The sequence below is a fragment of the Carcharhinus amblyrhynchos genome, chromosome 12, assembly GCF_965287045.1.
Source record: "Carcharhinus amblyrhynchos chromosome 12, sCarAmb.v2.hapA, whole genome shotgun sequence".
In the NCBI taxonomy this organism is placed as follows: Eukaryota; Metazoa; Chordata; class Chondrichthyes; order Carcharhiniformes; family Carcharhinidae; genus Carcharhinus; species Carcharhinus amblyrhynchos.
Genome location: NC_137335.1, coordinates 53,237,021 through 53,249,581, shown reverse-complemented (window position 1 = coordinate 53,249,581; position 12,561 = coordinate 53,237,021). Strand labels below are relative to the sequence as shown.

The following is a 12,561-nucleotide window of genomic DNA, read 5'->3' as shown; positions in this document are numbered from 1 at the left end:
CCTCCTCCCTACCAGACAGCCATCTGACCCGCATCCCCTTCTCCACCCCCTCCCACCCCCACCAGACAGCAATCCAACCCATGCGCCCTCTCTCTCTCTCTCTCTCTCTCTCCCCCCCCCCCCCTCCCCAACCCCACAACCACTGATCTGGGTCAGAGAGCCGGAAGCTCTGAACTTACCTCCTCAGAAGCTGGAACGCCGGAATTGGACCCTTGCGGACCATGTCTGTTTTGTACCGGATCTGGATGGGCGAACGCGGTGATAAAGGAGGAAGTGCCGGTAAGTTTGGGCATCCAGCCCATTAAGTCAATTTCAATGCATGCAAATGCATTTAAAATGCCGTCATTCCCATTTTGGGCGTGGTCCCGATCGCGGCCATTTTAGGCACTTGGTAAAGTGGGAATCGGCACGGAGGTGGCCGTGGATCATACTACTCGCCTCATGCCTCACTTTACTGAGTTTTTGCGCCCGAAAATGGGTGCAACGGGATGGTAAAATCGGGCCCAATGTTTCTGGATCATTAATCCAGTAATGCAAGCGCAATGTTACTGTGGTCTCACACAATCTTATGCTACCTTCTCACCGACTGACTCATGGCTTCTCTCAGGAGCCCTGACAGATATGCAGAATTCCCGGTACAATGACAGCCATGCACCAGAAGGGTTGTCACCAAGGAGCCCATTGGTATCTTGAAGCAACAGTTTCACTTCCTAGATGAGGTTGACCAGTACAATCCGGAGTGTGTCTCAGGGTTCTTAATGCTGCCTGCTTCTTAATCTAGCTGCTCGAAGGGAAGTTACATTGAAGATTCCTGAGCAGGAAGAAGTGGAACAAGAAGATGAAGGAGGAAGTGAAGAAAGTAGATGAGCATGACCCAATAAAAACTATCAGAACTGCTGTGCAGCAAATTATTGAGAAGTGATTCCCTGCCCTTCCCCTCAACACCAACAGCTCTTCCTTCCATTTCACACCCATCATATTACTGCCCTCAAACTGCACAACTTCTGTGTTCCTCTTGCATCAATAAGATAATGAAAACCAATAGGTATACCTGGAACAAATATGTAACTTCATTACTTTATCCCTTCTTGATTTGACAAACGTCTACATGACTTATGTGCCTGTAAGTCAACTTTGTACAATCCAGTGTCTCTCTTGTGCACACGTGACCAATTCTATCGCTCCCTAGGAACTAGAGCTGGAGCATGGAAAACTACTGCAGACAGTACGGTGGCACAGTGGTTAGCGCTGTTGCCTCTCAGTGCCAGGGACCTGGGTTCAATTCCGGTCTCCGGTGGCTGCCTGTGTAGAGTTTGCACGTTCTTCCCATGTCTGTGTGGATTTCCTTCCACAGTCCAAAGGTGTGCAAGTTAGATGGATTGGCATGTGAAATTGCCCCTTTGTGCCAGGGTATTAGCAGGGCAAATAAATGGAGTTATGTGGATAGTGCCTGGGTCGGATTGTTGTCAGTGCAAGCTTGATGGGCCGAATGGCCTCCTTCTGCACTGTAAGGATTCTATGATTCTACTCAAGTTTCACTGACTGCACTTGAGATGACTGTGCTGAGCACTTTTCAGGAGACCCGAATGTTGAGGAGCTGGTTACAGACTGTTGGTGGGGCAGTCTGATCCAGATAGCTGTATGGTGCTCTGTTTGTGAGGTTAACTGAGGAACCAGTAGACGTCTGCTACATGAAACCAAAGAGAGCCTGAGCTCTCCCTTTGTTCTGTACACAAGCAGAGTGTTATACGCATGCCATGAGGCTCTGTAAGACTCCATTCGTCTTTGTAAGCCAGTGGAGATGCTGGACTCAAAAGCCATAATGGTAGATATCTTACTTTCTTTGGGTTGGAGTTAATTGCAGAATTGGGACTCTGCAATGTTCTTGGGATGATTGCTCACTCTGTTTTTTTGTCTTGATGCATTCACTGAAGATGTGCATGGGCTCTCTGACAAGCAGCCCGGTCCATTTAACAGGTCTGTGAGAACTTCTATCAACCTTTCTGGTGGGAGCCAGATCTCCATCTGTGCCCCCTGTGCAAGCAATGTTTCTTGGGCATTCAATCCCTCTGCCCTTGCACCTACACACTTCTGGGTGGTTCGCTACATGCAGACACCACTGAGCTAAGCTCAGCGGAGGGCTGTGAGCTGGGAAGTGTAAGGTTGAAGTAGGCTTCATGTTCAGTATTGCTGCCCTTTCTTTTCTCCCTGCCTGTGTGTAAGCAGAGACAGGTACCTCTGGGAGGGTGAGCATTAAGTGAGAAGGGAAGGACAGGAGAGACAGCTGGAGGACTTGATCTTCTGCAGCACCAGATACCAGGTTCCAGGTAGGCTTTCTTCCTACCATGTTTACCAGTAAGGAGAGCATGCTGATGGGGTGTGGTCCTCTTCCTGTAATGGCCAGCTCTCTTTTTTTGGGGTGACATTGCCCTGCGAGAAAGACGAAAAAAGTGTCCATGTTGGGGTAGACAGAAGGTTTGAGCACATATTGTGGCACTGAGGGTCGAGGAGTGTTGTTACTGTGTACAAGATGGCAGAGCTGTGAGGCGGTTAAAGAAGCGATCATGAGGATGGTGGCAGCCCCTGTGTGTTGTACTAGCTGCTGAAGGCAGCAGGGTGCATGAAGTGAGAGTCATAGCAGTCGATGGAGGGACAGGGAGTCAGTGCTGCGGCAGTAGGTTCTTCTTATGCCAAAAACCTCAAAAGTAGTGCCTGAAAGCTAGACAGGGCCAGGCAGCTTCATCCGCACCTGATATTGCCCACAGGTAGTTGGCTGCAGTCAGAATGCACCTCCCCTTTAAGAGATGCTGGATGCCTTTAAATTTCAGCAGGTGCGTGCAAAATTGGTGCCCCCATCAGGCGAGCTGCCCGTCAACAGCACAAGTTGTACTGGCAGCCGAATAATTTTAACCAGAATTCCTGTGTTTGAGCTTTCCTTGTGGGCAGGGATCAGTCTGCGCTCCACAAATGTTGTCCATACTGCCTTGAAAAACACACTCAAAACAATTTCTGCTACAAAGTTTCATGGTTATCTGTATTAACATAATTTATTTATTTCTTTATTAGTATCACAAGTAGGCTTACATTAACACTGCAATGAAGTTGCAATGAAAATTCCCTAGCCGCCACACTCCGGGGCTTTTTCGGGTACGCTGAGGGAGAATTTAGCATGGCCAATGCACCTAACCAGCACATCTTTCAGACTGTGGGAGGAAACTGGAGCACCTGGAGGAAACCCATACAGACACGGGGAGAACATGCAGACTCTGCACAGACAGTGAACCTAGCCGGGAATCGAACCCGGGTCGCTGACTATGTGAGGCAGTAGTGCTAACCACTGTGCCACCATTCCACCCCCATAATGTGAGAATATCAATTGATCTAATGTCGTGTTTCAAAAGAATAAAAATTTGAAAGTCATTTGAGCTAATCTTCCATTTAGCTCTTTAGCATCATTTACACTTACGATACTTTCTGGTGATTTTACTTCCTTTCTGTTTAAATATACACTGTTAATAAATATGGGTGAAAAATATTGGATAATCTCTTAACCATGGCTTTCCCGTGTCATAAAGAAGCTGAATGGTACCAAAATGCAAATACATTAATTTTGAAACAATGATATATCGTGTGACACCAACATTTAAATCACTGCGCTGGATCAAGCACTTCTTTATATCACCAACCCTATCGCTTAAGCAATGCAAGAAGAAGGCACGCTGGTCCCTTTTCTTGAAGACTGAGTCATAGATCTCCCTCCCTGAATTGAAAGAAACAGTGCTTGTGTATATTTCATATCTAATTTAATCTTAAAAATAGATGGGCATTCACAGACCGTCCCTATTTAAGTTCTCTTACATTTTCTCCATGTCTGTTTGGACTTCTTCCGGGTGCTTCGAGTTCCTCCCACAGTCCGAAAGAAATGCTTACATTTTCCAGCTAGTTCTTTATGATCAGAACTGTAGGAAATCCACCAGTTTTACTTGTCCAGTCCCAGAATGTGAGTTTAAGCAGCTGCTTACTCGGGCAGCAGGTCCGGCTCCCTGATCCCAAGTCATTTGCTCTCAGAAGTGGTAATATCTGACTTATTTGGTTTATATTAATTTTTTTTGACTGTGAGCATTTACCTAATTTTGTGTTGCCCATTTCAAATATTTCCATGGATTTTTTCTGGACTTTAGATAAGACCAGCTTAGCTTCAGCACACTAAGAATGCACAGTGTTATGTTTTTGTAGTATTTATAGAAGTGAGCGAAAATAGCCTCTGCTCATTTAAGACAGCATTGAAGTTCCTTACATCCTGCATAGAGTTACAAAATAAGAATTTATTTTTGGATTCACAAAGCTGACCGACCAGCCCGATAATAAAAAAAATTGCAAACATTTTTATGTTGGCTCAGAATTAGATTGTATGGCAGAAGAACAGATTACACAACTTGCATAGACAGAGTATTTATTCAGAAAAAGCTGTTCGCTGATGTTCGGAGAACATTGTATTTATTCCTTCCAGAGAGCTTTGTACCTATCTATAGTGAAAATGTTTATACAATATATATTTTGCCTGTGATAAACCCTTGTTATTGTGTTTGGCAAGAGCAAAACAAAAACACAGTTGTGTAATAATAGTGTGGTTGGAATTGCTTCTTCCTCCCTCCCTTCTCCCCCTGCCCCCGCCAATGTGTGTGTGTGTGTTTTGCTGCTACAAGATTCAAAGTCAGATGTGTAGAGATACAAATTGCTTACTAATCTACGTACAGCTAATTTATATTGGATGGACTTTAATGAGATGCACCCAATCTTTTTACTTGTGCCATGATTAGAATCAAGCCCCAGGTCTTGATAAATATTCCATCAGAGTATTCAAATTACCCTTAAGGGCATTAATATAGGATAATAGATGGCTGGCAGTGAATTACAAGGCAGTAATTCAATCGAGTGGCTCTGATGATGTCATAAATTGAGAGTACTAAGTGGCTTCTGAACATTAGCAGAATCCCCCCCCCCAACACCTCCACAACCCCTTCCCCCCACCCGATTTTAATTATCGCCTTAATCCTAGTGCAGTCATTATGTTCTTTGACACATAATATATGAAAGAATATTTGGGACAGCCTATAACAATTCAGGATGCTGTGGTGGGCACGGCAAGTTGGTCAAAGACTGAGTGAGGTTCCACTGGGTTGCTGACTTCTGTTTTATTTGTGTTGGGTGTGGGGACCAATTCAAGGTAGGCGTTTCCGCTGAGTTAACTTGGGGGCATTCAGCCACACTTCTGTCACCCAGATCAAAGACATTAGTGAAGGCGAAGGAGGAAGCACCCAATTTTTGTCCCAGCGCAGATACACAATGAATTGTAAGGCCAGAAGAAAATGGCCTTGAGTAAAATAATTTAGCCTAATGTTATTTCAAATTTAGAAACACAGTATAATTTTCAGCTGAGTCCTACAGGGAAGATGCGATTGAACAATCTTAATCTTGGTCGGTGGCATGGTGGCACAGTGGTTGGCACTGCTGTCTTGCAGCGCCAGGGATCAGGGTCCAAGTCCTGGCTTGGGTCACTGTCTGTGCTGAGTCTGCACATTCTCCCTGTGTCGGCATGGGTTTCCTCCAGGTGCTCCGGTTTCCTCCCACAATCCGAAAGACGTGCTGGTTAGTTGCTTTGGTCGTGCTAAGTTCTCCCTCAATGTACCCGAAAAGGCGCCGGAGTGTGGTGACTAGGGGATTTTCACAGTAGCTTCATTAGTGTTAATGTAAGGCTACTAGCGACAATAATAAATACACTGTGAAACTTTGGTGTAGAGTTGTTCGCAAATGGGTGCTTGGAAGTTCTCCGCCATGTGTTAGAATAGCCTTGTTGAACATGAAACTTCAATTGAAGCTTATATATTATTAACTGTCACCATTTTGCTCTTTCATTGACATTGTGCATGATTTCTTATATTGATACTATTTTCCCCATCTCACATTGAAATTATTTTTCCACCTGCCACCCCACCCCCGCCATCGTCCCCTATTTCTCTGTCCCCCTGCACCTTACTGAGAGAGTAGACAGATAACCAATAGGTACAGGTGACTCTGAAATCAGCCACAAGGAGGTATTTAGATTGATTTCCCTTTGTTATTTTTTCATCTGATAGATGAGCAGAGTCTTATCTTGAGAGATTTGGTGAGGCCCGTTGTATGGAACTCCATCTGACTGTAGGAGGGAGGAGAAATGGTGGAATGCATGGATTGGCATTGTTTCAATCTGTTGTGAAAAGCTTTGGAATCCATCTGATTACTTTTGATATCAAGCCATTAAAATTCAGGGAGAAGGAGAGTGGCATAGCTTGAGTTTAGCTCCTTTCTGTTAAAGAATGGTAAACGCCTGTTAATTATTTATTTAGGCAAAAAAAATGTCCAATTAAAAACGTGATCTTTTTTCCCCCTTTCTTCCTTTATTGAAGACGCTGGGGTGCAGTTCCACAAGTGTCGGCAGCCCTCCCTAACTTCGCCCAAGAGCCCATTCTACATGTGGAAGCTTAAACCGTGAGTATCGGCGGGTTGTCTCGCTCTGAAGGGCAGAGAGCCACTTTTCTCTCGATGTCTGGCAGATACAGTTTCCAGCAGTGGTCACTGGATTGTGGTTGATAGCTGGAACCCTGGCTATTTTCCTTCCTTCTCCCTTGTTCCCTAGTCTGGAGACACTGAGGTTTCTTGCAGCATCCTATCACTATTCCAATTGAGATCAATGAACTCAGCCCAGATCAGTGACTGAACTCGGGACATGGCAGTCCCGTATGACTAACTATCCTCCCCACTGATGTGTTTGCCCTCTCTAGGCGGCACGGTGGCACAGTGGTTAGCACTACTGCTTCACTGTGCTAGGGACCCAGTTCCATTTTTGTCTTGGGTGACTGTGTGGAGTCTGTACATTCTCCCTGTGTCCGTGTGGAATTCCTCCGGGTGCTCCAGTTTCCTCCCACAGACAAAAGATAGGCTGGTTAGGTTCATTGGTCATCCTAAATTGACCCTCTGTGTACCCAAACAGGCATTGGAGTGTGGCGACCAGGGCATTTTCACTAATGTAAACCTACTTGTGACAATAATAAATAAACTAAACTTTAAACTTGACCAATCAAGGAAGCTAAATGTAATTTAGATTTTTTTTACTAGTCTTATTTTCATCTTTGGCCATTCCTCGTTCCCTCAAAACCCCTTGGTGCCATCATAGAAATATATTTTGCCTTTGTAGGTCACATGATCCTCCCGTAATATTGGATGTTTCTGACCTGAAACCCCACACACCGGTGATTCTGAATCTCTGACGAACAGTAACTGCAACTCTGGGAAGTAAAACAAGCGCATTTAGGGATTAGAAAGCAGTCCACTGACAGCATGTTGTGTCTATGTATGCATTCTGGAGAGCTATAATGTGGGTTTGCATTCACACTTCCCACCTGTTGAGTGACTGAGCCATTGGGAGGAAGGGCTGGGGGTGGGGGGGAGACAAAACAACGTATCAAATGGAGGCGAGGGGTGAGAACTCATCAGTCGGAGTGCCAGTGCTTGACACTTGGCAACAGGTCGTGTGTCTGCTGTCTCAGCGGGGGAACCGTGTACAAAAAGATGGGGAACTTCAATACAAGATACAAAAAAGACATGGCACGTTGAAAGGATGTGACAGTATTGGTAGCATGTCTCACAGGCGGGAGAATATATTTCGAGTGCAAGTGGGGCACTCCTCGGATTTGGTGGGGATTCAGCTAAAAGATTTGTGAAAATCAAAATTAGGACGAATCTGCTTTTCCACTGCTTTTGATGCAAAAAAAAAATCGGAAAGTAATAAATTCATCAAACTAAAAATGCAGGAGCTAATAGACTGCTCAAGTTTCAATGCATGGAAAATAGAAAGCAGGCTCCTATTACCGCAAAGATACACAGATGCTGTCCGCTTTAATCGCTTGGTCATGCTTGGCAGACAGTTAGTCATCACAGGCTATGACAGGGTGAAAGCAGGGTGCCGGGGTCCCTTTCAAGTGAAAATTTGATGCAGCAAACACCGTTCCTCCCTCCCTGGAAGTTAACGGCAACATTTTACTTCAAATCATTAGTCTCGCATAACTCAATCAATATGGATTTACTCAAAAATCAATTTCCTACCGCAAATATGATTGTTAAATAATTCACAAGTAACAAGCCCTCTGGCACCTGAAGGTTGAAGGGGGGTAAGTGCTGAACAAGATTTAAAGCAGATTTCAATTAAATAAAGAGAGAGAGAAAAATATTAACATTCAGTCAGCCTTTGAAACTTTTCTTCGCTTGGCCAGAAAAATCTTATTTTTTTTGGTGGGCAAGGGGAGAGGAAGAGCACAGCAGAAAGCTGCATATCTCAGTGCAGGTGCACTGAAGCAAACTTAACTGTTCAGCATATGTAAGTGCAATCTGAAAATCATTGTCTTGCAAAGAACACTTGAAATTGGTCCCTAATGGCCTCTGCTTTTTGTCATATGGTCTTGATTATAACGATAAAATTGCATTGCCATGCCTTTAGTGAGAACGAGGTGGATGAATAATTGTTACGTGTGTTGAATACAGTGTGTGTTTGTGTGTGTGTGTATGTGTGTGAATCAGGACAGCCACTGGACATACTCTCATCTGTGAAACAGTTTTCCGAGAGACCACCACCTCTCGTGCTGAAAGGTACCTGCTGCAGCAGTATTATTTTATTGGGAAAGCCAGCAGGGTGCTCGAAGGTGTGTGGAAACCTGGTGCAGATATGATGGCTGAATCTCTGTTTGCATCAAGCTCAATAATAAATTCCAGCTAATTCATTTTTTATTCTCTCTCGGGGTCTGCTTGCAGACTTGACTTAACAGAGGAAGCATCATGTTACTTCCTTTAAATAATTGATGTCTCTCGGCCGAAGCCAGCTCAGAAGAAAATCTGAAAATAGTGAGTGATTAAGTAAATATGTAGCTTCTGCATTCCAGATACGTGGGTGGGATTGCTGTCATTGGATCTTTGTGTAGCCCTTTCCATTTCAGAGGATGTACATTTGACAGATTGTCATTACTACCAAAACCGCTTTTAAAGGGATTGTTGTCCTTTTAGTGTGGCCTACGTAGGCAGGTTTCTGTTACTATGGCAGAAAAACAGCTCCACATAACCACTTCCGTGACATGCCGACCGTAGAATTTGCTGAAAAATGTGATTTTTCAATGAAATGCGCAACGAGTCACTTTGCAAACGTTAGTGTTTCAGTTTGATCGTCATCACAAATCAATGATGCTGTGGCAGTTGGCATCCACGTTGAAAGCCAGAATCAGCAGAAAAACAAACCCAAAATGGATAAAACCAACCCATACAATTTGCTGTATGTATTATTAAAAATAACAGATACCTAGTAGTGATTACAAGGCAGTAATCTAATCTCAGAGTTTAGATGACAGTTATAAACCACTCAAGGTTTGCTCTTGTGGCTTATGACATCACCTGAACCCCTCTATTAAATTACTGCCTTGTAATCACTCTTTGGTAACTATGATGCTCCAATACATATGGCATTGCTTATTTTCTAGTAACCCGTTCGGAGAACAAACTTATAGTGCTGCAGTAGCAGCCACGTGATGCCCTTTTAACATTGAGCCTAATGTTGTTATCAAGTTTATTATCCTTTCACCTTTGTAATTGCAGACAACATTGCACTACGTATTGTAAAGAATAACCAGAGTTGCTATTGAGTTAAGGTCAGAGTTCGATTTCTCTCCTGTTGATATAAATTGCTTGAATTTTGTTGTCTTGGTTCACAGTCCAATGCAAGTTGTGATCATTGCTAGCCCTTCATTATTTTGCATCTTATCCCTTGTCGGTTATTTCTTGATTTGGAAATAAAACCATGTGATGTTTCACTTGGCTATAAGAAAATGATATCACTCAACATATTGGAGTCCATGTAAAATTGCTTGAGAATTGAGATGAAGTACGATAGCTTAGTTATTGTCTGATGTAACCCCTCTTCATTGGAAGGCTTTGGGGTGGGAAGAGAGGTGGTGGAGAAGGGCAAGATACTTGCTGCTCGACAATGAGAGGTATCACAACAAACCCTTGGTCTGTCCTCACCTGACTTCAATTCACAAAGTGCACTTTCTAGCAGAAAGCAGATTTCCCTTCCCCAAAATTTAACCTGGGAGACTGAGGGCAGACTGCATTTACCTCACCACTGACTCAAACAAAGGCCAATAGCTCAGGCATGCTGGTGAATCCAAAATTATTCATTTTATCTGTTTTTATTGGCGTCAAAAGTAGATTTACATTAACACTGCAATTAAGTTACTGTGGAAATCTTCTAGCCGCCACACTCCAACATCTGTTTGAGTACACTGAGGGAGAATTTAGCATGGCCAATGCACTTAACCAGCACATCTTTCGGAGTGTGAAAGAAAACCGGAGCACCCTGAGGAAAACCATGAAGATATGTGGAGAATGTACAGACTCCGCATGGACAGCAACCCAAATGGGAATCAAACGTGGATCCCTGGCGCTGTGAGGCAGCAGTGCTAACCACGGTGGCACTGTGCCACCCCAACTTTGGTCATCGCACTCTCTAGAGTGGGACACACAATCAATAGATCTTGAAATGATTTTTTTCTAGGGATCTTTTTTGAGGAATCATTTATTGAACTTTTTCTGCGTCGTTAATTTTAGTGTTCCTCCTCTCACGAAGTGGAAGTAATTTTTTTCTGTTTATGCGTGAAAGTGCTAAATTGTTCTTTGTGATACTTGGCACGGTGGTCAGAGCAACATGGTTTGTGTATCTATGCGACTGACTTTTGTTCTTTTAAGCTGGGCTTCTGCCAAGAATAAAACCAGCACACATGGTTGAACAGCCAAGGTCAGTGAGATGAGCACACAAACAGTATATTCTGAATCAAAGTCTTTTTAAATAATGGGTGATATTAAGAAGCTTTGAAATTCAAATTGATCAGACAAGGAAGCAGTATTTTAGTGATAAATCTGAAGCATTACGATGTTTTGGTGTAGATCTGAATGATATACAGGTCTGAATGCTAGTTGCCCTATTTAATTGTGCAAAGTAATGACTGCATCATAATAGTTAATAGGGGTGTCAGGTCAGTCCATGGAAAGTAAAACAGCATAAACTTTTTGTTGCAAACTGTTTTGTGACAAAATAATTCAATACTAACCTTATTAATTGGATAGTAATGATGAAGGAAGCATTAGTGCTTGGACTCGCTGATCAGAGTGTCAAGGTAAAAGATCTCCCTCATTAGTACCTGTAATCCAGGTTGTTATCTGAGGATATTCAGTGTGGCGTTGCAATGCTGATCTGTAATGAATTGTGGGGAGTGGGTGGAATCACAGGAGAAAGCATTTCATGCCATTCTAGTGCACTTCATCAAAACTATTCTAGTGTTGTGGTAGAGACTTGGGAAACCATTGTCTACATTTACTACAAATACTTGTACTGTAGCAAGAAGGACAAATTGCATGGGGTAAGAAGATAAGTTATCAAATAGGGATAATAACAGGGAAAATCTCATGTAATGGCAGTTCTGGAGTCACAAAACATTTCTTCATGCCATATATTCAAAATTAAGTATATGTTGCACACACTAATTCTATAGAATCCATAATCACAAACTAGCCAAAACAATTACATTGGTAATTTATTTCAACCTATCCTCACCAACTAAATTACTATGTGAGATGAACTGTGATTTCATGCAATAAATTCGTATCTCAGGTGGGGAGATAGATTTGAGATCTGGGAGAGATCAGCCATGATCTGATTGAATAGGAAGAGCAGGCTCGATGGGCTGAATTTGCCTACTTCTGCTCCTAATCCTATGTTCTTTTGCAATATTCAGGATATCTAACCATTGATGATGCACACAAACTGCTAACTGACTCAAGACAGAAAGTATTATTCATTTGTTGTCCCCCATTTACTAAACTGTACAAAAAACCCACAATGGTAGTCATATTCCAAGCACAAAATTGAAATTATGAGCACATTTGCACTTCAATTACAGAATTGCAGAACTCATTAAAGGAAAGATTCCTTCACAACTAAGATCGCCAACACAGAAAAATGCTACTCTGATAATTTGGAAGCATATCTTAAATTTAATTTAATTTCCAATTTGATTTTAAAGATTATATTTAGCCACTGAACTGCTTGGCTTACATCGCCGAGTCCACCGTTTTGACTATAATATGACTTTAGTATGGGAAGAGTTTACATAAGGGCCAAATTAGACAGATTTTTGAAATGTCGCTTACATTTTTTTAATTCATTCATGAGACATGGGCATTACTGACCGGCCAGCATTTATTGCCCATCCCTAGTTGCCCGAGGGCAGTTGAGAGGCAACCATATTGCTGTGGCTTTGCAGTCACGTGTAGGCCAGACTAGGTAAGGACTGCAGATCTCCTTCCATAAAGGACATTAATGAACCAGATGGGTTTTTCTGACAATCAACAATGGCTTCATGGTCATCAGTAGATTCTTAATTCCAGATTTTTTTTATTGAATTCAAATTCCATCATCTGCCGTGG

The 12,561-nt window shown here is 42.9% G+C and overlaps 1 protein-coding gene across 8 annotated transcripts in view; it reads left to right on the top strand.

The window, feature by feature from the left end:
* esrrga (estrogen-related receptor gamma a) overlaps positions 1-12,561 on the top strand; it is a 265,275-nt gene that overhangs the window by 19,618 nt on the left and 233,096 nt on the right. For 3 of the 8 annotated variants that reach the window (XM_080200531.1, XM_080200533.1, XM_080200532.1), the window contains one exon: positions 6,447-6,528. The exons of the other annotated variants lie outside the window; for them this stretch is intronic. In XM_080200531.1, coding sequence (XP_080056657.1) covers positions 6,512-6,528 — 17 coding nt within the window. In that variant the 5' untranslated portion in view covers positions 6,447-6,511. The remainder of the gene's footprint in view (positions 1-6,446; positions 6,529-12,561) is intronic. 8 annotated transcript variants of the gene reach the window in all.